General features: G+C 35.0%; 1 protein-coding gene across 3 annotated transcripts in view; it reads right to left on the bottom strand.

The window, feature by feature from the left end:
• The window catches only part of AGPS (alkylglycerone phosphate synthase), a 160,248-nt gene that overhangs the window by 88,572 nt on the left and 45,170 nt on the right, over positions 1 to 26,506 (bottom strand). For all 3 annotated transcript variants that reach the window (XM_031651376.1, XM_031651378.1, XM_031651377.1), the window contains 6 exons: positions 24,001 to 24,091; positions 21,583 to 21,703; positions 21,414 to 21,488; positions 17,412 to 17,483; positions 15,963 to 16,042; positions 12,817 to 12,897 (listed from right to left, as the gene is read on the bottom strand). In XM_031651376.1, the coding sequence (XP_031507236.1) occupies positions 12,817 to 12,897; positions 15,963 to 16,042; positions 17,412 to 17,483; positions 21,414 to 21,488; positions 21,583 to 21,703; positions 24,001 to 24,091 (520 nt within the window). The remainder of the gene's footprint in view (positions 1 to 12,816; positions 12,898 to 15,962; positions 16,043 to 17,411; positions 17,484 to 21,413; positions 21,489 to 21,582; positions 21,704 to 24,000; positions 24,092 to 26,506) is intronic.

Here is a 26,506-nt window from a genome sequence, read left to right as displayed (position 1 = left end):
TTGTCTTGGCTACGTGGGCTCTTTTTTGGTTCCAAATGAAGTTTAAAGTAGTTTTTTCCAATTCTGTGAAGAAAGTCAGTGGTAGCTTGATAGGAATAGCATTGCATCTATAAATTACTTTGGGCAGTATGGCCATTTTCATGATATTGATTCTTCCCATCCATGAGCATGGAATGTTTTTGCATCTGTTTGTGTCCTCTTTTATTTCCTTGAGCAGTGGTTTGTAGTTCTCCTTGAAGAGGTCCTTCACATCCCTTGTAAGTTGTATTTGTACGTATTTTACTCTCTTAGTAGCAACTGTGAATGGGAGTTCACTCATGATTTGGCTCTCTGTTTGTCTGTTATTGGTGTATAGGAATGCTTGTGACTTTTGCACATTGATTTTGTATCCTGAGACTCTGCTGAAGTTGTTTATCAGCTTAAGGAGATACTGGGCTGAGATGATGGAGTTTTCTAAATATACAATCATGTCATCTGCAAACAGAGACAATTTGACTTCCTCTCTTCCTATCTGAATACCCTTTATTTCTTTCTCTTGCCTGATTGCCCTGGCCAGAACTTCCAATACTATGTTGAATAGGAGTGGTGAGAGAGGGCATCCTTGTCTTGTGCCAGTTTTCAAAGGGAATGCTTCCAGTTTTTGCCCATTCACTATGATATTGGCTGTGGGTTTGTCATAAATAGCTCTTAATATTTTGAGATACATTCCATCGATGCCTAGTTTATTGAGAGTTTTTAGAATGAAGGGGTGCTGAATTTTATCGAAGGCCTTTTCTGCATCTATTGAGATTATCATGTGGTTTTTGTCATTGGTTCTGTTTCTGTGATGGATTATGTTGGTTGATTTGCATATGTTGAACCAGCCTTGCATCCCAGGTATGAAGCCAACTTGCTTGTGGTGGATAAGGTTTTTGATGTGCTGCTGGATTTGTTTGGTTTGCCAGTATTTTATTGAGGATTTTCGTATCAATGTTCATCAGGGATGTTGGTCTGAAATTTTCTTTTTTTGTTGTGTCTCTGCCCGGAATAGTTTCAGAAGGAATGGTACCAGCTCCTCTTTGCATCTCTGGTATAATTCGGCTGTGAATCCATCTAGTCCTGTACTTTTTTTGGTTGGTAGGCTATTAATTACTGCCTCAATTTCAGGACTTCGTATTGGTTTATTCAGGGATTTGACTTCTTCCTGGCTTAGACTTGGGAGGGTGTATGTGTCCAGGAATTTATCCATTTCTTCTAGATTTTCTAGTTGATTTGTGTAGAGGCGTTTATAGTATTCTCTGATGGTAGTTTGTATTTCTGTGGGATCAGTGGAGATATCCCCTACAGATTTTTTTATTGCATGTATTTGGTTCTTCTCTCTTTTCTTCTTCATTAGTCTGGCTAGCGGTCTATTTGGTTGATATTTTCAAAAAACAGTTCCTGGATTCATTGATTTTTTGAAGGTTTTTTTGTGTCTCTATCTCCTTCAGTTCTGCTCTGATCTTAGTTATTTCATGTCTTCTGCTAGCGTTTGAATTTGTTTGCTGTTGCTTCTCTAGTTCTTTTAATTTTGATGTTAGGGTGTCAATTTTAGATCTTTCCTTTTTCTTGTGGGCATTTAGTGCCATAAATTTCCCTCTACACACTGCTTTAGATGTGTCCCAGAAATTCTGGTACATTGTGTCTTCGTTCTCACTGGTTTCAAAGAACATCTTTATTTCTGCCTTCATTTAGTTATTTATCCAGTAGTCATTCAAGAGCAGGTTGTTCAGTTTCCATGTAGTTGTGCAGTTTTGAGTGAGTTTCTTAATCCTGAGTTCTAATTTGATTGCACTGTGGTCTGAGAGACTGTTATGATTTCTGTTCTTTTGCATTTGCTGAGGAGTGTTTTACTTCCAATTATGTGGTCAATTTTAGAATAAGTGCAATGAGGTACTGAGAAGAATATATATTCTGTTGATTTGGGGTGGAGAGCTCTGTAGATGTCTATTAGCTGTGCTTGGTCCAGAGCTGAGTTCAAGTCCTGAATATCCTTGTTAATTTTCTGTCTCATTGACCTGTCTAGTATTGACAGTGGGGTGTTACACTTTATTTCTATCAGTATATCCAATATTATATATACTATTAATTTGTTTATTTTGTCTGGGAGGTTACTTCATTACCTTCTCCAATTACAAGAAGGTACTATATACCAGGAATTGTGTAAAGCAAAAGATAAAGATACCAAAAAAAACAGATGTTCCCCATGCTGAAGGAGCTCTACCACACCACTTTAAATTTACTTCTTTAAAATCTTACTAACTTCCTACTAAATAAGTGAAGAAAGTGTAATGGTTGAAAACCTGGGTTTTTCTTGCCAAAAAGTTTAAGAAAACAAACAAAAATCCCTGGGTTTGAAACTTGTCATTTATTGTTGCTAGAAAACTTGCATACCACAGTATACCACAATATGCAAATTTAGTGAGAAATAATTGCTGGTGCATAGTAAGTGCTTAATAAATGGTATCTAAGATCATATACATTTGGCCACTTTCTCCTTTAAAGGTCTGTGTCTCTGTTAATGCCATTAGCTGGTAAGAAAAATTTGCTGAAGAAAGGTCCACAGATTTACTCATACAATTAATCAAACATTCATCCCCCACGTTCCCTGAGGAAGTGTCTCACTCTGTCTCCCAAACTGGAGTATAATGGCACAATCATGGCTCATTGCAGCCTCAAATCCTGGGCTCAAGCATTCCTCCTGCTTTGGCCTCCCAAAGTGCTGGAATTATAGTCATAAGCCACCATGCCTGACTCAAGATTTCTTTTTTAATAAAATAACATCTCTGCCCCATACTATGCTAGATAAAAATAACTGTGTTCATTAACCATTTACCATGTGCCATGAAGCTCTACGGGAATAAAAACTTTATCTCATTGTGTTCCAATTCAATACTGAAACAACAAATATGTATTGACTATGAGTTGAGCTTCAGATATATCACTTTAAAAATCCCTAAATTATGGTGTTTATATTATAGAGAAATATTGAGAAAAATGTATATGCTGCTTTAAAAAAAAAAGGAGAAATAGTAAAGGAAACTGAAATTAGTAAGAATCGTCATTAAATTATACAGAAAAATTAGAAGTGTGATAAAAAAAATAAAAAGCAAAGCAGGAACTTCCCCCTCTACCCAAACTGAAGTAAAAGGAGCTAGGATTTACCCTCCTACCTAAAAAGACTAAAACACAGAAAAATAGAAGAAACAGGCAGGCATGGTGGCTCACGCCTGTAATCCTAACACTTTAGGAGGCTGAGGTGGGAGGATCACTTGATGCCAGGAGCTCAAGACCAACCTGGACAACATAGCGAGACCCCATTCCTGTATTTTAAAAAAGAAAAAAAAAGTTTTCAAACACTGAACATGCAGTCAGGAAGGATGGTGATCCCTACGAGAAAGTAAACAAAGGTGGTGAGCACTGTGACTTGACCCTAGTTTAGCACTCCACGGAAACAGAATCCAGGCTGAACTTGGCAAACACTGAGTTGAGATTGAGCATAGAGCTGTGGGCAATCAAGGCATTTAGAGTTCATAGGAAAAAGTACAGAAAAAAGCAGCACAAAGAAAGATGCCTGGAGAGCTGCAGAGCATACCCCTCAGGTCTTCAGCAGAGTACTGAAACGTAAATGCAAGTGAGTGAAATACCAAAGATCAGAGGAAGAAATAATCTAGATGGATTAGAGCACGGGTGTCCAATCTTTTGGCTTCCCTGGGCCACACTGAAAGAAGAATTGTCTTGGGCCACCCATAAAATACACTAACACTAACAATAGCTGACGAGCTTAAAAAAAAAAAAGTCTGCATAATTTTCATGATATCTGCCACCAAAGTCCTCACATTCAAAGGGTTGGACACCAGTAGATTAGAGAACAGTGCCAGCACTCACAGAGGGCCAGAAACACTACCTGTTTCCACTAGCCCAAGTGAGAAAACTCTTAATTCATAGAATATTAGGTAGGATACCCAAGAATGTCATACCACAATAGTGGAAAATAATTAGCCTCAGACTGAAAAAAGCAAAAGATCATAAAAGCAACAACTAAAGGATTAACTGTTTCCAAATAAGTGCATCCCAGGAAAAAAACTGAAGAATATTTGTAGAATTGAAAAACATCAAAATTCACAATGGCTACCATCTAATCAAAAATTACCATTCAAAATTAAAAATATAAAATTAAAAATAAAAATAAAAAATATATACATATAATAAAAATAAAATTAAAAAATAAAAATTATCAAGCTACAAAGAAGTGGGAAAACACCCCATAATCATTATGGGGTGAAAATCAAAACCAATCCAGAACTAACACACATGTTAGACACAGCTGACAAGAACATTAAAACAGTTATTATAATTGTATTCCATATGTTCAAAAAGTTAAGTAGAGACATGCAACATATAAAAAGACCCAAATTAAACATCTGGAGATGAAAAATATAATGTCTGAAATCAAAAATATATTTAATGGGATTAAGAGCAGAAAAGACATAGCAAAATAAAACAGTAGTGAACTTCAAGACATGGCAACAGGAACTAAAAGAAAAAAATGAAAAGAGTAGCAGTGAGCTGTGGAACTTCAAAGAGCCTAATAAGTGAGTAAACAGAGTCCCTAAAGGTCGGCGGGGAGGGGGGTTTGTTGGATAGTTGAAGAAATAATGGACAAAGTTTGTCAAAATTAGATGAAAACTATAAAGCCACAAATCAAAAAAGCTTAACAATCCTCAACAAAAGAAACACAGAGAAAAACTACACCAAGGTCCATGACAATCAAATTGCTCAAACCAGTAATAACACGAAAATCTTAAAAGTAGCCAGAGGGGGCCAGGCACAGTGACTCATGCCTGTAATCCCAGCACTTTGGGAGGCTGAGGCGGGCGAAATCACCTGAGGTCAGGAGTTCAAGACCAGCCTGACCAACATGGAGAAACGCCGTCTCTACTAAAACTACAAAATTAGCCGGGCATGGTGGCTCATGCCTGTAATCCCAGCTACTCAGGAGGCTGAGGTGGGAGAATCACTTGAACCCAGGAGGCAGAGGTTGGGACGCACTCCAGCCTGCTGGGCGACAAAGCAAGGCTCTGTCTCAAAAAAAAAAAAAAAAAGAAATTACTACTGATTTTCTTAGACATGATAATGGTATTGTAGTTATAAAGAAGAACACTATTCTTCTGTTTTTAGGAGATGGTGCTGAAGTATTTAGGTTAAGCATCATAAAGTCTGCAACCTAGGCTGGGTGTGGTGGCTCATGCCTATAATCCCAGCATTTTGGGAGGCTAAGGTCGTGGATCACCAGAGGTCAGGAGTTTTAGACCAGCCTGACCAACAGGGTGAAACCCCATCTCTACTAAAAATATAGTATTAGCCAGGCATGTGGTGCATGCCTGTAATCCTAGCTACTCTGGAGGCTGAGGCCGGAGAATCACTTGAACCTGGGAGGCGGAGGTTGCGGTGAGCCGAGATCGTGCCATTGCACTCCAGCCTGGGCAACAAGAGCGAAACTCTGTCTCAAAGGAAAAAAAAAAAGTAGCCAGCGGGGAAAAAAACATATTACATACACAGAAACAAAGACAAAGATAATATCAGATATCTCATGAAAAGCAATAAAGTGAGGTAACAGTGGAGCAACATCTTTGTACTGCTGAAAGACTATCAATCTACAATTATATACTCACTTCAAATATCTTCTTTAAAAACAAAGGTGAAAGAAAGACATTTTCAGACAAAATTAGAATTTGCCAACAGGAGACCCACACTAAAGTCATGTTAAAAGAAGTCCTTCAAGCAGAAGGCAAATAACATCAGACAAAATTAACGGTATTGGAAAGGTTAACTAGATGGGTAAATACACAAGATACTTTCCTATTATTTAAATTTTTTAAATGATACTGCAAAGTGTTACAGTATCACTCAAAGGTAGCTGATACAAGTTAAAGATGTATACTACAAATCCTAAAAACAAAACAAAAATTTAAAGCTACTAAAGAAACTAAAGAGATAAAACATATCATTTTTTTAAAATCCCAAAAGGCAGTAAAAGAGGAAAAGAAAAACAAAAACAGATGAGAAATACAGAAAATGAATAGTAAGATGACAGATTTAAATTAAACCACAATAAATCACACTGAAGATAAATGATCTAAACACCTCAATGAAAAGGTAGTGATTGTCAAATTAGATAAAAAGAAAAGAACCAATTATATGCTGCCTATAAGAAAAACATTCTAAATATAAAGATACAAACTAATTAAAAGTAAAATAATGGAAAAAGCAAAAAGATATGCTAAGAAAACTCCAATAGCTATTTTAATATCAGAAAAAGCAGATTTCAGAGCAAAGCATGTTATCACAAATAAAGGAGGTCATTTCATAATGACAAAAGGGTCAATTAATCAAGAAGCCATAACAATCCTGAACATTTATCCCCCTAATAATCGAGCTTTAAAATATACCAAGCAAAAATAGAACTGCAAGAAGAAATATACAAATCTACAATTATTGTTGGAGGTTTTAATATCCCCCTTCAATAACTGACAGAACAAGTAGACAGAAAATAAAAAATATAAGAGATCTGAATTACATTATAAGTCAATCTCACCTAACAGACATTTAAAGACTACTCCACCAAACAGCAGCAGGAAAGCACATTCTTTGCAAGTGCACATGGAACATTTTAAAAATAGGCTGTACTGTGGGCCATAAAACAAGTAGCAATAAATTTGAAAGGATTCAAGTCATATCAAGTATGTTTTCTGAACACAACAGAATATAGAAATCAATGACAGAAAGATATCTGGAAAAATCCCAAAATAATTGGGAACTAAATAACATATATACATGGTGAGTAAACCATGGATCAAAGAAAAAAATCAAAAAAGTAGAAAATATTTTCAAATTAATGAAAATAAATATATCAAAATTGGGAAAAAAAATTAGCACTGATTTTCTACTTTAGAAAATAAGACTGAACTCAAATAAATTACTTCAACTTAACCTCTACTATAAGACACAAAATAACATTTTCTTTCACAAATCCATCATCCATTCCTAATTAAAACTCTATAAACTAACACAAGAAAGGGACTTCTTCAACTTGATAAAGGGTATCTACAAAAAACACCTATAGTTAACAAATACTTAATAGTAAAGGACTGAACACATCTCTCCTAAATCAGGAACAAGTCTCACTTATTTTCAACATTATCTGGCTGGTACAATCAGGTGAGAAAAAGAAAAAAAGGCAAACAGATTGGAAAGAAAGAAAGAAAACTGTTCTTATTCACACACAACATAGCCATCTATGTAAAAAATCCAACGAGATATACAAAAAAATGCTTGTTAAAATTTAGCGAATTTAGTAAAGTTGCAGGATATAAGATCAGTATTTTAAAAAACTGTATTTTTATACACTATTAAAGAACAACCAGAAACTGACAATTTTTAAAAATACCAATTACAACAGCACCAAAAAATATGTACTCCTTAGGGACAAATCCTATTTTTAAAAATATACGAGGCCAGGTATGGTGGCTCATACTGATAATCCCAACACTTTGGGAGGCCAAGGTGGAATGATAGGTTGAAGTAAGAAGTTTGAGACCAGTCTGGGCAATATGGCAAGGTCCTGTTTCCAGAAAAATTAAAAAATTAGCCAAGCATGGTGGCACATGCCTAGCTACTGGGGAGGCTGCAGCAGGAGGGTCATTTAAGCCCAGGAGTTTGAGGTTACAGTGAGCTATGATGGTGCCACTAGACTCCAGCCTGGACAACAGAATGAGATCTTGAAAGAAAGAATGAAAGACACGTACTTAGAAAACCGTAAGACACTCTTGAGAGAAATTACAGACCTACAAAAAATTAAAGATATACCATGTTCATGGGTCAGGTCAGAAGAATCTAAACTGTTACGCTGTCAGTCTCCTCAAACTGATATATAGAGTCAATGCAACCCCAATCAAAATCCCAATGGGACTTTTTTCTTTTTTTAACAGAAACTAGCATACAAAGAACCTAGAACAGCCTAAACAACTTTGAAAAAAATACTTATGATAAAGCTATAGTAATCCAAACAGTATGGTATTAGCACAGAGACAGACATATATAGAGTCCAGAACTAGAAGCAGACATATATAGACAACAGATTTTTTTTTTTAACGATGGTGCAAAGTCAACTCAGTGAAGAAAGGATAATCTTTTCTAATAAATGGTGCTGAACAATTGGATATCCATATGCAAAAATCATTAACGTCAATCCAGTTTTACACCATATACAAATAATAACTCAGAAATCTTCAAAACTGATCAGAGACCTAAATGTAAGACTAAAAATTATAAAACTCAAATGGGAGAAAATCTCTACAACCTTGCATTATGATACAATAGCAGAAGCATGATACAAAGACAAATTAATACACTGGGCTTCATTAAAATTAAAAACAGCTGGTCTTCTATAGATACTGTAAGAAAATGAAGAGAGAAACCACAGACTGAGAGAAAATATTTGCAAAGCATATACCTCAAAAAAGACTTATTCCCAGAATAAATAAAGAATTCCAAAACTCAATAGTAAGAAAACAACCCAATCTTAAAATTGGGCAAATAATTTAAGGAGAACTTCACCAATAAATATATATGGATGGCAAATAAGCACATGAAAAGATGTTCAACATCACTAGTGATTAGAGAAATACAAATTAAAACTACAATGAGGCCAGGGGCCCGTGCCTATAATCCCAACACTTTGGGAGGCCAAGGTGGGCAGAACACTTGAGCCCAGGAGTTCGGGACCAGCCTGGGCAACATGGCAAAAAAATTCCATCTCTACAAAAAATATAAAAATTAGCCAGGCATGGTGGCACTTGCCTGTGGTCTCAGTTACTCAGGAAGCTGAAGCGGGAGGATTGCCTAAGCCCAGGGAGGTCAAGGCTGCAGTGAGCCATGATCGTGCCACTGCACTCCGGCTCAGGCAGCAGGGTGAGACTCTGTCTCAAAATAAAAAAAACAAAACAAACCTACAATGAGATACTACTATGCACCTCCTGAAGTTTAGACTAAAATTAAAAAGACTAACAATACAAAGTATTGGCAAGGATATGGAGAAACTGGAACTCTTATACAGTGCTGGTGGAAATATAAATGATATAATCACTCTGGGAAAAAACTTCATAGTTTCCCAAGAAGGTAAATATATATCTACCATTTTGATCTATTCATTCAATTTCCAGTTACTTACCAAAAGGAAATGGAAGTATATGTCTACACAAAAACCTGCACACGAGTGTTCATAGCAGCTTTATTTGTAATAGCCCAAAACTAGAAATAATCCAAGTGTTCATCAACAGGTGAATGTATAAACAAAACAGTGGCATATCTACACAATGGAATACTGCTGAGCAATAAAAAGAAATGAACTACTGATAAATGCAACAATATGGCTGAATTTCAAAATAATTATGCCTAGTGAAAGAAGCCAGACCCCCCTCCCACACATGCTGTAGGATTCCACTTTATTAAAATTGTAGGGAATTTAAACAAATCTACAGTGACAGAAAGCAAATCAGTGATTGCTGGGGGGTTGCTTAAGGGTTGTGGGTGGGAGTGGGGAAGGGAAGGAATATAAATGAGCAAGAGGAAAACTTGGGGTGGGTGGATATCCTCATTATATTGATTGTGATGATGGTTTCATGGTTATATTCATGTGTCAAAACGCATCAAATTGTACACATTAAATTATACATATTAGATGATAATTATATCTCAAGCTATTATAAAGCAACATAAAACAAAAATCTATGACTTCAAAGATTGTGGCCCAAGCTGCCTAAGGAATTGAATTCCATCTCCTGAAGAGAAGAAGGCTACAGAACAGACACATTTTGGAGGCAAGATTGCAAAATTTTCCTTTAAAAATTCAGTTTTTAAAATGCGGAGTTTGAAATGTCTGTAAACACGCAAGTGGAGATATCAATTAGGCGAGTGGCTATATCAGTTCAGGAAAGAAGTCTAGGATGATAATATAAATTTTGGAGTCTATAGCATATAAAAAGAATATTTAAAGTCAGCCTAAATGAAACAAATAGTGCTCAATAAAAATTAGCGGAATGAATCAAAGTTCTAAGGAGTTCACATTATTAACTTATTTCATCTTGACAAAAAACCCCAAAGTAGGAATTATGATCCCCACTTTATAGGTAAAGAAACTGAGGCTTAAAGGTGAGTAACTTGCCCAAGGTCACACAGCTAAGAGCTATATTTGAGGTTTGCAGTGAGAGCTAATAGCTGTTAGAAACAAAAAAAGATAATGTGAGGTTATTAGTGATGCTGTCCCTAAGCAGAAAAAACATGCGAGTCAGACATCCTCAGACATTAACTAATAAAATAAAGTAGCCAAATATTTAATAAACCTAGAAAAAATTCTCCAAATCCATAATTGACATGTTAGCAGCTTCTATTAAATTTTATCATGTTAACATCAATGTGATTTACAAGTTAAAGCAATTAAAATCTGTGCTAACCAGCTACTGTACTTGTGTCATTTTAAGCTTGCAGAAAGAAAAGGCAGGATGTTTTAAACTGGTTACCTCAACTGAAGTAGAATCTGAAGGGCATAGAAGTCTAACGAGGAAGAACTTTAACTGGGATCAAAATAGCTGTAGGAACTACGTTATAGCCTACTGGAGGCAAAAAAGTAAGTTCTATATTGGCATTTAGGGAAATGAACTACTAGGTAAAATATCAGAAGTTCCTAGTCTGGGAAAATGTCATTTAAATTTCAAGGAAATATGTTCCTTGAATTTTAATTCTAATCTTAAAAAAAAAAAAGAAAACTTGGAAAGGTTAAAATACTACATCAAATGCTATAATAAAGATACAAAATTGGTGACATAAAAGGCCATTCTTTGTTATAAAAAAAAATGCTGTGCTGATAATGCCTCATTCAAGTGTAATGGAATATTGATACAGGACATTTTAGAGGTTTTTTCATTAAATACTATTATTCTGCCCACTGAAGTTCATTATAAACTATAATAATTGACAAATCTATTTATCTGATATAAAATCTTAATTTATTGAGGATCTTTAACAGTCTCAACAAATAAGTTCAATTTTATTCCAGTTATCTGCATCTTACTGCATTAAATAAAAAATAAATAGCTTAATAATTTTTTTCAAAGCCTATCATCCAGAAATGGTCAGGAGAAGACCAACGTCAATCAACTTTTCAAGAAAGAAAAGAAAACAACAACAAAATAAGATCAACAATCACATCACATCTCTTCCTATTAAAGGTTTGGGGGAGAGGGGTCTCTATAGCCCAAGTTGAACAAAATGGTCAGTACATCACTAACAAATGGAACCTTCTAATTTTTGTTTACAAAAGCTGAGTTATTGTTATCTTGATTATGTTTGAGAAAGTTGAAGGAACCAATTTATTTTCACTATTACCTGCTTAGAATCTATGAAGGAAACCTAAAGTTTTCCAAAAATTCATTAGGATCCCAAAAAAGTACTATAAGAACTTCAAGAATTTCATGAATTTATGAAATGAGTAGTTGTCAATGAAGTTGTGCACTGAAAAGTTCAATGAATACCAATATCTACCCAGCTGATGAAATATATCACCAACATCCTAGAATTCCATGTTCAAACTGTTCCATTTTATTCCATTTCTACTACTTCAGGTCACTATCAGCTCTTGCCTAAATTATTGTTGCAGTCTCTTAGTCCACCCTTTACCACCCATTTCACCACACAGCAGCCAGAACAACACAAGTAAAAAAGTAAAGTTCAAACTTCTAACAGGTGCTTTATAAGGCCCTTTATGATCTGAACTCCTCATGTCTTCCTGGCTTGATCCTTTACCACTACTGTACCCACTCCCACCCAATATACAAATACCAAGAAGACATGTTCTCCCATACACACACTAGCCTTCAGCCATATTCAGCTATCTGCAGTCCCTCAAAAGCAACAGTCGGCCGGGTGCGGTGGCTCACGCCTGTAATCCCAACACTTTGGGAGGCAGAGGTGGGATGATCACAAAGGTCAGGGAGGGTCGAGGACCACGCGGTGAAACCCGTCTCTACTAAAAGATACAAAGGTGGCCGGGCGTGGTGGTGAGCCGCCAGTAGTCCCAGTGCAGGGGCTGAGGCAGGAGAATGGCGTGAACCGGGGAGAGGAGCTTACAGTAAACGGAGATCGCATCACTGCACTCCAGCCTGGCTGACAAGCGAGACTCCATCTCAAAAAAAAAAAAAAAAAAAAAAAAAGCTGCAGTCACCCTGAGATGCTCTGCATATATGCTCCTTCCTCTGGATTGTACTCTCCTTTTTTGCCAACTCAGACTCATCCTGAAGTCTCATTTTAAATGCTGTGTCCTTTGCCACTGACTCAGTATTAAAAAAAAATAATAATAAATGCCAGGTTCTATGTGATACCTTCTTTGCGCAACTCATTGCCACCTAGCCCCATCTGATGATCCATAATACCCTGCACTTGGCATCCACATAGCAATATTCACTCTGAATAATTAATTATTTTTCAAACTTTCTGTCCTAATCTAAGTTACCTGAGGGTAGGAGACAATGCCTTATTCACTATCATGTCCTTGGAATCTAGCTCAATGCTTGACCCATAATAGAAACTAAACAAATTCATTGAATGAATGAATGTATCATAAAAGGTATTTCATTCATAGAGGGGATACAGTTTTGAAAACTTTCATTAAAGAAATAGCATCAGAATTGATATTAGAATACGTTGATTTTAAAAAAAAAATAAGAAAAAGAAATAACATACCTGTCTTTCCAACTCTTGTCCTGTTATGCCAGCCTCTACATGAGCTGTCAAATTGTTCTCATCAACCCAGAGAATTCGATTCTGTTGCAAAGGAAGAAAGAAATCTGATCTCCGTGAACTACTAACATTTTCTCAGGAAATATAACTTCTTAATTCAAAGCAACAAGTGATAAGACAGTGATTAAGCAAGAAGGGTTCCCCTCAACCACCCACACTGGAAACCAAGTCCACTTATCCCAGACTATACAACATGATGACACAGTAACAAAGGCAGTATATTATACAGGGGTTGGCTTAAAACATAGACTCTGTCTTTATTCAGATGTTAATTTAAATTAAACTCCTTCTCTTACCTTAGGCAAATTATTTAACTGTTTAGGCTTATTGTTTCCTCATTCGTAAAATGTAAATAGCAATAATACAGAAAGTGTTGCCTACAATAATTAAATGAGATACTCCATGTAAAAAAACAGCATATACAGGTCCTGGCATTGTGCAAATACTATCTGCACTATGTTAACATAGCAATCATTATCTAATTGAAGAATATCAGAATATGACCATAAGATTAGAAAAAAAAATCTGCAAAGACATTTAAATATAGCAGATGGCATCCCTGCTTTATTTTTAATTCAAAACAGGGCCAGAGATCTCATGTACAAAACAAAGCATATCCCTGCCTTGGGCTCAAAAGAAGGAACTAAATTTCATCTGGCTCAACTTACCAAATGTATGACTGCCAATAAAAAATGTTATCTGGCATTCTTATTTGACCTAACTTTTACATATATATGAATTTTCATGAATTACTTTCTACTATTAAGAGCAGACTTCTTTCCCCTTTCTATCTGGCTGAGCAACTGGGTAACATATAGAACCTTCTTCTGGACCCCAGGGAAGCTTTCTTTCGACTTTCATATGCTCAATTTCACGGCAATAACTAACATAGATAAATCGACTTAATAACAAAAAGAAAAGAGCACAACAGACAATACAAAAACAGCAGTTGCTACCTACATTCCAAATCTGAACACATATTGAATAACCGCACTGCTTAATTTATGGGGTTGTGAAAAACATTAAATAAGATGATGTATGTGAATGCACTTTTAGTTTTATGTTACATAAAACTCATAATTATACTCTCACTATAAGACAATAGTAATTTCTTTCTTTCTTTCTTTCTTTCTTTCTTTCTTTCTTTCTTTCTTTCTTTCTTTCTTTCTTTCTTTTTTTGAGACAGAGTCTTGCTCTGTCACGGCTGGAGTGCAGTGACATGATCTTGGCTCACTGCAATCTCTGCCTCCTGGGTTCAAGCAATTCTCCTGCCTCAGCCTCCCAAGTAGCTGGGATTACAGGCACATGCCACCACGCCCGGCTAATTTTTGTATTTTTAGAAGGGAAAGGATTTCACCACATTGGCCAGGCAGGTCTAGAACTCCTGGCCTCAGATGATCTGCCCACCTCACTCTCCCAAAGTGCTGGGATTACAGGCATGAGCCACCGCACCCGGCTGACAACAGTAACTTCGATACAACTATGGTATAATCAGGTTTTTGGTCCTTTGGCAGCTAAACAAAAGACAGTATTATTAAATTGCAGAATGAAAAGACAAAGAATTTTTAATCTGATGGTACCTTATGTATACATCTTCTCCCCCAACAGACTGGCTCTTGAGGCAATTACATACTCATTCTAAATATATACCTTGTAGCTACCAAGAGTTCAAACATATCTTTTGGTAGAAAAAGGAAATTAAAAGCAGCAGAAAAAAACTTCATAGGCACTCACAGAAAAACCTAAAGAAAACATATAGGCTACCCTATTACATCCCATATACACTACCAAATCCATGTTAACATTCCAGAATAAGCTATTCTTCAGCTATCTTCTGAGGAAATAAATTGCCTTTTCTTAAAATCTGGGATAAGGAGATAGGTTAATGGGGAACTTTACAATAAAAGAAGTGCTCACCATCTGAACTTGATCAATTTTAGCATCACTAAAAGTGGGACAATCAGCTATTACACACCTCTATTGATGTTACGTGACACTTTTTTAAAAGCACATTACCATCTATGAGGGATTCTTGCTGTAAAAACAAAACAAAACAAAAGGCAATGCCTGAATCTAACTAGACTTTATATGGAAGTTCTATTTAGTGGACATACAGGGCTTAGACAAAGAGTTAAATGACAAGCAGCAGCAACAGATAAATTCAAAATATGACATTCTATACCACAAATAAACTTGTTTATTCAAAAGTCCATAACATTCAAAAGGAAAAAAACAGGGAGTAAGAGGAGGCTTTTACATAAAGTGAGACTTAAGAGCTACAATGGAAAGCTAATGTGAGCCTTGTCTGGATCCCCATTTGAACAAATGAACTATAAAATAGACATTTTTTATATTGAAAATTGAATGTAGATAACTACTAAATAACATAAAGAATTACTTTTGATTTTGCCAGGAGTGATAATAATAGTTATGTGAGAAAATGTCCTTTTTAAATGAGATGATACAGAAATAATTATGTGTAAAGTAGCATTGTGTCAGAATTTGCTCTAAACTACTAGAAAAAAAAGAAAGATAAAGTATGGCAAAATGTTAATAACTATTTATCTAGAAAATGGGTAAACTATTCTCTCTACTTAGGCGTTCGAAAAAAATTCAAATTTGGTAAAATAGCATGAAGACACATACCTGAGGGTAAAAGTAAACCTATCTTTTGGAGAACTGAATACAAGGGTAAAATGTAATGATGAAATACATTTAAAACAAAATGGATATTAGATTCTTTTTTCTTTATTGCCCAGACTTGAATGCAGTGGTGTGATCTTGGCTCACTGCAACCACCTCCCAGTTTCAAGCAAGTCTCATGTCTCAGCCTCCCAAGTAGCTGGGATTACAGGCACACGTCACCACACTCGGTTAATTTTTGTATTTTTATTAGAGATGACATTTTCCTATGTTGGCCCAGCTGGTCTCAAACTCCCAACCTCAAGTGATCCACCCACCGCAGCCTCCCCAAGTGCTGGGATTACAAGTGTGAGCCACAGTGCCCAGTGGCTAGATTCTTTTTTAGTGACAATTAAGGTGGAGCCAATAAAGACAATGTTTTAAATATATTTCAAATTATTAAATACCATTTGTGAAGTGTCCAAAGAAATAATTGTTCTTGTCTCATCTGCAGGACACATCAGGCCATATGAAACACTTGTTCCTCCTGCCAAAATAGGAAACAACAACTTTTATGTTTAAATATTCTGTTTTTAGCTATATTTCTAGGGCAAATCCCTCATATCAAGTACACAGATAGGGCCACTAGAAAAGTGATACCTATTAATACTTTGCAAAATACAATTTGCCAATGCTAACACACTAAAAGCAAACTCACCTTTATTTTATGCTGAGTGCCAAAATGAAGCAATATTATGGAACTGAAAGCAATGGGCTATGGCTCTATCCCCTGGATATGCCACACTCAAGTGAGGCCCCTAGCAATTTGTGGAACTCCAAAAACATGATTAGAAAAGTTCTAAGCTGATAATTACTGAGGAGAGGGAGCTTAAAAGAAAAAAAAGACTCATCCTATACAACTAGAGACATCATTACTTCCTACCACAATTATGAGATTCATTTATCATTTAAAATAATCTTATATTCTTATACAAAAAAGCTTTAATAAATTAGAAAAGAAACAAGTTTAAAATGTCTAGATTACGAGGTATTTAAAAACAAATTTAGATGTTTTTGGTGAAAAAGTGATTTTAATATAGAATAATACATAGAAGTATTTAAATATATTGTTGTCTTAACATTTATTGTCAAAGGAAAAATGCTTTCTTGATACCATTAAAGAACAATACAAAGTTCTCTGTTCTTAACCAGATCTAAATCATCATATATCAGAATAAATTCTTGACTGATACTTCCATAAGCTCTGCATGAAAGAAAACATGTGAAAGTCACCTTCCACAAGAAGTACAAGGGGTGTTAATCCGTAAGGTTCAGCGTAACTTTACAAAGTGAGATCATGCAGTGTCGGTTAAAAACGTGATGCCTGTGATCAGTAACTACTATTTGCTTGTTACAGTCATTTGGAATTAGAAAAATATTTCATAATAAATGGCATTTTAATGCCTTTTTTGCATGAATTCAACAGAAAGCATCAGCTGAAGAGGGAATATGGAGCTTCTGGAATTGTTGGGAGTCTCATCACCATTCCTATGCTAATCTCAAAGGTTTATATAGGACATATTTACATTTAGCTTTTGAAAAAGAAAATTATCTCCACAAATATACAGGTTAAAAAGTAACTACTAAAGCAGAAACATTTTCTTATTCAGGCATTAAATCACAGCTTCAACTAGGACCCATAGAGGAAAAAGCCGTGAACTAAGGTATACCATGTCTCAAACAGTTTAAGGAATTCTACTTAGAACACAAATGAGCATCATCGACCAATTTGTTAGAATAACCACATCACAATTACAATAAGGTTTGTTTTCAGTAGGGTGATGCAAATATTTAAAATACAAATATTTTAAATAGAACAAATTTACATATCAAAATTCAAAAGGCACAATACCTACCACCAATTGGTATGATACAAAGGTTGTATTTGCAAGCTAGATTCACAATCTTAACTACATCATCATGGCATGCTGTTGAAGAAAGGGAAAATAAATTAATTACAGAGGCATGAATAAAATCTGATAACCTTGGCAAATAAGAACCTATGAAATTCTTTATCAAAACTTTTCCTTCATTTATTCACTCATTAACACAATGAGTTGAGTATTAAAACACTTTACCTTTTTAACTTTTCATTTTGAAATAATTTGACTTACAAAAAAGTTACAAAGACAGTACAAGAATTTTCCTTCATCTTACATCCCCAGATATCAACATCTTATGTAGCTACAGTCCAACTATCAAAACCAAGCAACCAACACTGATACAATACAATAAACTAATCTACAGACCTTATTCAAATACTTCCAATTGTCCTACTAACGTCCTCTTTTCTAGACCAGAATCAACTCGAGGATCACACCCTGCATTTAGCTGCCTTGTGTCTTCTTTAAAAATAGGCATTTCCTTAGTGTATCTTTAACTTTCATGACCATGACAGTTTTGAAGAACAGTGGTCAGTTATTTCATAGAATGCCCCTCAGTTTGGGTTTGTAGATGTTTCCTCATGATTAAGTTCAGGTTATATATTTTGGGAGTAATTCCACAGAAGTGATGTTGCATCTTTCTCAGTGCATTACATCTAGAAGCACAGATACTAACATGTCTCATTTCCAGTAATGTTAACTTAATACATCATTTGGTTAGGCCGTGTCACTAGGTTTCCCCACTATAAGGATACTGTGTTTCTTGCTGAAATTAATAGGTATTAATTGTTCAAATAATTTATTCAATATTCAATATTAATAGGTTCAAATATTAACAGGTATTAATTGTTCAAATACTTATTAACTTCAACAAGAAACACAGTATCCTTATAGTGGGAAAACCTAGTGACACAGTATTTACATATTTTAGACTACATAAAATTCCATGTTTCTCATCATACTTTCACCTAATTTTAGCACCATTGATGATTTATTGTTTAAACAAATGTTTGCAATATTGCACAAAATACACTGCACATAAATTCCTTTCCTTCGTACAGAACTAAAGAGTTCTCTTTATGCTTGCAAAAGTTATATAAGTAACAAAAAACTGACTGGAAGATTTTAAATGCCAAGCAAGAGGTACTAAGACTCAACTTGACTGGCAATAGGACATTAGTGGAGGTTCCTAAGGAGGGGAACAAGATGGCAAAGAGATTGTTTTGGAAAAGTCAATCTCCTGATATAATAAGAGATGGCATGCAGGAGTGAGACTTGAGGCAAGAAAACTATGCAAAACTCCAGTATTAGTTGCTAAGAGCCTAGGGACTCAGCAGGAAATAAGAATGCTGAGGAAAGCAAATGAATATGCATTTATGAATGCAAAAATAGTTCTATAAAAGTTGCAATTATCTTTTCTAAGGTTTGTGTAAAGCTAAGAAAACATATCACTTGTATCATTCCAATTTTTAATAAATACCTATTTTCAAGCTTTTGGATTAAGCTTATAAAGCTTGCTATCTGTGGTAAATTTACTAAATAGAATACTCATTAATTAACAATTCACAAAATACCCAAAGATGTCTATTAAAAAATCTTCAACAAGGCAAAATTATCTTCTAGGAATGTCACCTAATCAAAAGGCTTCCTTAACCATGTTATCTGAAACTGCATCCATCCCACTACGCATCCTTGTTCACGCTACCCTCTTACATGCTTTTATTCACAGCACTTAACACTAACCAATATGTTACATATTTATTTGTGAATTATCTGTTTCCCCTCAGTAAATTCTATGGCACTTGAGAGCAGGGATTTTTTTTTTTATTCACTGCTTATCCTCAAGTACCTAGCTTGTATTTTCACAGTCCTAAAGTTCTGGTGTTTAAGCCAATGAAAATAATGCATAAACACTAAATTTAATAAGTGAAGTAACTGTCCTTACTCTTAAGCCCCAAGCATCCTATTAAGCAACACATAGAATTCCCATTCAGATCAAAGCCAGACTTAAAGACAACTACAACAGATTTCCTAGTTGTGTGTGTGTGTGTGTGTGTGTGTGTGTTTTGCAAGAATGAGGCAGCCACATCCACTCTATGGAATACCACATTGCCTCAAATTTCTTCATTGTCTCAAAACGAGGCCTCCTACAAAGAAAAACTTGGACTTCATCGCCAGTAGGAAATTTACATTAAAATTAAATAAAGACCTCAGTGACTTAATAACTTGTTGGGAAACTATTTCCAAAGAAGTCATTATACTAGGATATTGAACAGAATAAAACTATAAACTTGATTCATCCAGGAATACACCATTCATAGAGATTCTTGAAGTATGGAAGAAGCTGGCAAAAGGATTATTGAATTAATCTCCCAAGTGTGTATGGGAGACTTAAAGGGGCAAGAAACATGAGGCATGAAAACCCTTACGGTTTCACAAAAACCTAGATATACACTGAGAAGGAACTGATTTGGAAATTGGGATGGAAAAAAAGTGGAAGAGCAATGGTGCAAGGGAACCAATAAAATGGGAGGGATTTTACAAAGCAAAGAAACTTCTGTGAAATATTGTTTACTACATCTGAGTTTTTGAGAATATTTGGATTTCTTAAAGCAAAATGTACTTCCACTATATTATCTGTTTTTGTTTTTGTTTTTTAAGAGATGAGGGACTTACTAGTCCACATTAGACTCGAACTTTGGGCAAGTGATCCTCCTGCGTCATCATTCTGAGTAACAGGGACTACAGGAACACACTGCCAAGCCCAACTCTCTCAGTATTTTAATGTTGAAAGACAGGAAGGAAATGCCTAGAAGGTACACTTGAAAGTTCTTATTAAGATACATCAAAGGATGGCCTATTAGGTTTCTTGTGGGAAGTGAAAATTGATAAATTTTGCTTTCATGTTTTCCAGTAATAAACAGAATAAACCTTCTCCAAATCTTGGTAGAGAAGTAACCTAAAGCTACTAAAAAACAGGCAGGCAAAACAAAAATATTTCTTCTATTGGAGAATACCTTTTCCTCAGGAACAGTTAAAATTTCTATACTAAACTAACAGAGATGAAAGACTTATTTAATAAATATTCCAAATGCATAGAATAATATACTAGTATCAGGAAAGTAATTTCATCTCTGCTACATATGCTCTTGGATTTTCCTCCCATGTATCTCACCTGCCTCTTGCCCCCACATTAAAGTATAATTTTTCCCTCAGACAGTCCCTCCAAAGTAGAAGGATCTCATTTAAGAACTGAGAGTCCATGAATGATCCAATTTTTTAAAAAATAAAATACGTACTCTGAAAAGGAAGATCTGAAGATAAAATGAATCAGAAAATCAATAGAACTCTTTAAAAAATGCAATAATGGACAGCAAGGAACACTATACCTGTTCTGCTTTAAATTACCTGCTAAAAGAGATGGGTAAAAAACCTCAGATTTATACTAAGAGTAAAATTACAACACAAAGCTCATCCATCCCCCGTCCCAGCCAAACGCTAATAATTACTCAAAATTTAATTATTCATTTCAAACATAGTATGCATATATATAATACATAAACTTGTTTGACCAGGCTTTTTAAAGCTCACAGCTGATATCAACAAATTATTACTAATATTAGTTTGCAGTACTCAATTATATTAATAATTCTATATATCTGAATGTAACACTGACACTAATTTCATGAAGCTTCCAAATTATCCAAAAATACATTTTTCTACTGACATCTCAATAAGATCATTTACATTTGAAATGATTATTTTATTATCAGCAACAAAATGAATTGTTAAAACCATTAGTTCAGAACAACCAGGTCAAGAAAGAGCTTCAAGACTGTTACGTAAACTCTCTTAAAAATACAGCAATTTATATTTTTTACAACTCATATGCCAAAAAGTACATATTTCCAATATTAAATTAACTTAAAATTTAGCAATACATTAAATTAATGATACAAGGAGGGGAAAACTTACTTGGCCATAAAACTATATCAGGAATTCGCTCAAACATTCCTTCCCTGAGCAAAAATATCTCATGAAGACAATGACCTGTTTTGTGGTTAAAAAAACAAAAACACAAAAACAGCTTAAAATATAGAAAATTTTTGTTAAAAATAAATAGGGCTAATATAAAGTAACTTACCATGAGCTCTAAATACTCGATCATCTGCCTCTTGTGAATATGAAATATTAGTTTCTTTAAGGTCATGAAGAAAATCTTCGTTTACAACAGAAGGAGGTGTATCACTAGGATTTAAGGATGCCTAGAAAATAAAATTGATTTCTTTGACTTATTTTTAGACAACGAATTTTGGGTATTTAAGTTAGAGAGAATGATTACAAAATGTAGACTTTTTTAAAAAACATTCAAAGTAAGGCTGAAGCATAAGAAAATACAAAACAACATATACAGAAATCAGCTTTATGAGAGTAACAAATTACAAATGCTCTGGTTAATCGCAATCATTTCTAAAGATTGTAATCAACAGGGAAGATAGCAAAGTATCAAATCTTTCATTTCAGATTAAGGAGACTGGGAGAAAGTTACTTGACTTGTACACTATCTACACTTAATCTGTCGATAAAATTTAGCATTTCTGGCCGGGCGCGGTGGCTCACACCTGTAATCCCAGCACTTTGGGAGGCCAAGGCAGGCGGATCATGAAGTCAGGAGATCGAGATCATCCTGGCTAACACAGTGAATCCCTGCCTCTCCTAAAAATACAAAAATTAGCCGGGCATGGTGGCGAGCGCCTGTAGTCCCAGCTACTTGGGAGGCTGAGGCAGGAGAATGGTGTGAACCCAGGAGGCAGAGCTTGCAGTGAGCCAAGATCACGCCACCACACTCCAGCCTGGGCAACGGAGTGAGACTCCGTCTCAAAAAAAAAAAACAAAAAATTAGCATTTCTTATTATTCAATTGCCATTTTAAAATGATCAACAGAAAGCCTCAAAATAGGTAATAAATCCGTTTTTATACAGCTGCTTTAAAACTCACAACATAATTATAAACTTGATATTCAGTTTCACCTAACAGGTAACTTGAAATCTAATCTTCAACTTCAAAGTTAAAACTATGAGTCATTGGGCATGTCACCCAACTTCTATGAGCCTTGGCTTCTTCATCTGTTAAATGAGATTATCACCATAGGGCTACTATAAGGAAGGCAGGTTAAATGTGATAATTTTTGTGAAAAGCACCTAATAGCATGCCTAGAACATAGGAAGAGGTCTATAAATGGCTGGCCAAGTAAAATCTGCTATGGGGGATGGGGGGAAGCTATCATACGGTATTTGGAAAAAAGAAAATATAAGAATATGCAAAGAACAAATATGATACTTCCATATTATCTTAATCTCTTATTAAGATACTGCATAAAAAATACTTATTGAGTGGCTGCTATAAGCTAGGCACTCTTCAAGGTCTTGATACAACAGTGAGTTAAACAGAAAAAAGTATTTTGACCTTGTGAAATTTATCCCATAGGAGAAGGAAATACTAAAAGAACTCCAACAAAATATATTAATATTTTAAGTAATTAAGAACTGAAAAGGGCTCAAAAACTGGTGAAATCTAACTATGGTATGTGGATTGTATCAATGTCAAAAACAAGTAATTGCAAATAGTCAAGAGATCGAGAGAGAGAGAATTTAAGAGATAAAAAGAGAGACCTCTAGGAAAAGTTAAAAGATGGCTTGGGAGGGGTAGAATTAGTTGTTCAGCCTAACTTAATAACTAGAATAAAATAACTGTGGATTTTTAAATAAACCCAACAAGTACTCACCAAATACCTATACCACTTAATAACAAGTTGGATACAGTGGAGAATATTGTATAAGACATAGCCCCTGTACTTATGGAACTTATATCCAGTTAGAGAGACTGGAATACAGAATACTATGCTACAGCAAAATAATAATAAAAACACAACAAAAATAATAATAAAAAGAAATGCTAAATATTTCATTAGCTTCATATATATACATACAGTTTAAAGTTTCCTAATTCTACTTTCAGAAAAGTGAAACTACATGAACAAACTAAAATCCTCAATCGCTCATATCTTAATCAAATTTTTACTTTTTATAATTCTTCAAATATTCTAAATGTCCTAATATTAAATGTGATTTTACATTTTTATTTTAAATTATTCTCCATTAATCCTAGATTATGGTCAGTCTACTAAATAATCTAAACATCACGGCAACTTATATTTCTGTAACAAGCACTCTTTAAGGAAGTAAATAATTTGCACTTCACTATTACCCTGTGAGAGGCAGAACAAATAGTTATTACTCCCAATTCTAAAAATAATCAAGGCTCAGAGAAGATAAAAAGTTTGCCAGATAAATCTCAGATAAATTGTGAGACTAGGGTCTAGATCTGTGACACTGAATAACTGTCCGTAACAGTCTAACAAGGCCAATATAATTAATAGGCTTTATAACAAAAAACATGACAGTTGCAGGGAATCCAATATAACAAATTACAAAGAGAAATCATATTAATTTGGGTTTAAAAACACAGTTAAATGTATTAGTAATAATTTTTGTTTGCTTACTTTAGAGGTAGTTTTATGCTCCACATTTACTCCAAGGGTATTTTGGATCCATTCTTTAAATGTTGGTAAACCCATGCCACTAAGAGGGTACCTAAAGTACAAAGAAAGTAAAAATATTAGAGCAAAGTATCTTCATTTAAATTTAAAGCTTAAATTCTGCTTCCAGTGATGGTCAAGCAGTTACTATCAAACCAACACTTTCACATGTAACTATAAACTCTGAACAAAAACAAAACAAACAAAACCCAGCTATCTAAAGGCAGTATAGACAGACCAAAAGCAGTCAAAAATAGGGCAGAAGGGTGTGTTACATTTGAAAAAAAGCAAAAAACACTACATAAGTTCATAAGTTTCCAGTTTGGTTTTGTTTTTTACATAAGTTTTAGCTTTATGGCAGGCCCCAGCTGGTGCCTCAAAAGGTAATAAAAATGCTGAAAATTTACAGTCTTCCTGGCTTAAAGAACCAGACCACAGTGTTTGGGGTGAATGCTGCATCTGGAAAGCATACTGGGAAATCACAGAAAGAAGCAAGTAAGACAGGAACCTATCTATCAGTTCTCTCCAAATGTCTGGCTGACTCTTAATGGCATGTACAGAAAACACACTGGAATATTCTAGGCAGCCCAGTTAAGCTTAAAAAAAAAAACTGGACAGACAATTCAGCTGCTCACCACAGGGGGACAGAATTTAGAGTTTCAGATCAGTCAAGTTAATTGCTTGATTTAAAACAAATTTTTTAAAGGTCTCCTCAGAGGAATATAACAGAATCCAGAGTTCCTACATCATGTACAATGTCCAAAACACACTCCAGTATTACTAGACAAGAACAAACTGTAAAGTATGAGTCATAATCAAGAAAAAGGACAATTAATGATGACTGACCCCAAAATGACCCAAGATACTGGAAGTAGCACACAAGGGTTTTAAAGCAGCTATTGTAGCTATGCCAATGGACAAAATGGAAAATGTACTCCCAGTGAATATTAGAAAAAAAAAATCTTAGCAGAGAAATAAAAAAACTATAAAAAAGAACACAATAGAAATTCTATAACTGAATCTCTGACACATTCCACTGGCATCTCATTACAATTTTAATTTCAATTTTACTGAGTACTTATGAAATTGAGCATCCATTCCTATATCTACTGTCCATTTGGATATCCTCCATTTTGAAAACCAGTTCAAGTCTTTTGCTCATTTTCCTCCTGGGTTATTGTTCTCTCAATTACGTGTAAGAAATCTTTATATATTTATAAAATGAAAGATATATATATTAGACATTTTCTCTTACTCTGTGATTTATCCTTTCACTCTCTTAAAGGAGTCCTGTAGTTTGGATACCAAACCCTCCAGAACTCATGTTGAAATCTGATCCCCTAGTGGGAGGTGTTTGGGTCATGGAGGTATATCTTTATGAACAGATTAATGCCCTGGGGGGGAGGGAGAGAAGTGTGAGTGAGTTCTGTTAGTTCCCACAAGAGCTGGTTGTTTAAAAAGAGACTGGCACCTCCCTACCATCTCTCTCTTGCTTCCAGTTTCACCATGTGATCTCAGCACATACCAGCTCCCCTTCCCCTTCTGCAGGAGTGGAAGCAGCTTGAGGTCCTCACCAGAAGCAGACCCTGATGCCATGTTTCTTGCACAGCCTGCAGAACCATGAGCCAAACAAACCTCTATTCTTTATTAATTACCCAGTCTCAGGTATTGCCAATAAAATAAAAAGGTGACCACCTTCAAGATACTTGAACTTACAGATACAGAGTAAGCGTACTATCATGTATAAAATTTAAAACTACCTTCTATCACTAAAATAAAGTATTTATATCTCTATATCTGAATGCACAATATTTATTTAACACTCAGAAGACTGTACTTAGCATTGCAGAATACATGGAATTGGTATTATGACTCCTGTTCTTAAGAAACTTACAACCTAGCTTAGTCAAAGCTGCAGCAACATTTAATTTGTGAGATGAACACACGGGCAGAGAACACGAAACTTTAACCAGAGATGTGATAAACAGAAAACTAAGCACCTATACCAATTGTTGAATCACAGTGACTACTGAATGGATCTTCTTCTTTTCCATGACTGAAGATTAGTTTGAGAACATTAAATGGCTTTTTTGTAAAATATAAGATGAGATCAATTTATCACTTTCTCATAGCACTGAAATAGACTATACTATAGAAGATACAGAACCAGAACGAGTTTTCAAGGCCAATGAAATTTCTGTGGACAAAAATTATCCAAGAGGGAAGTGCACATCAGGACGGACAATGACTAAAGACAAAGTGACTCTTACTCTGGGGCAGCACATAAGAAGCAACAAAAATATTAGTGTATGTTGCAGGAAGTCAGGGACCCCAAACAGAGGGACCAGCTGGAGCCGCGGCAGAGGAACATAAATTGTGAAGATTTCATGGACATTTATCAGTTCCCAAAATTAATACTCTTATAATTTCTTATGCCTGTCTTGTCTTTAATCTCTTAATCCTGTTATCT

Source organism: Papio anubis, chromosome 10 (genome assembly GCF_008728515.1).
Source record: "Papio anubis isolate 15944 chromosome 10, Panubis1.0, whole genome shotgun sequence".
Taxonomy (NCBI): Eukaryota; Metazoa; Chordata; class Mammalia; order Primates; family Cercopithecidae; genus Papio; species Papio anubis.
The sequence above is the reverse complement of the archived record's forward strand: the minus strand, read 5'-3'. Positions and strand labels throughout refer to the sequence as shown.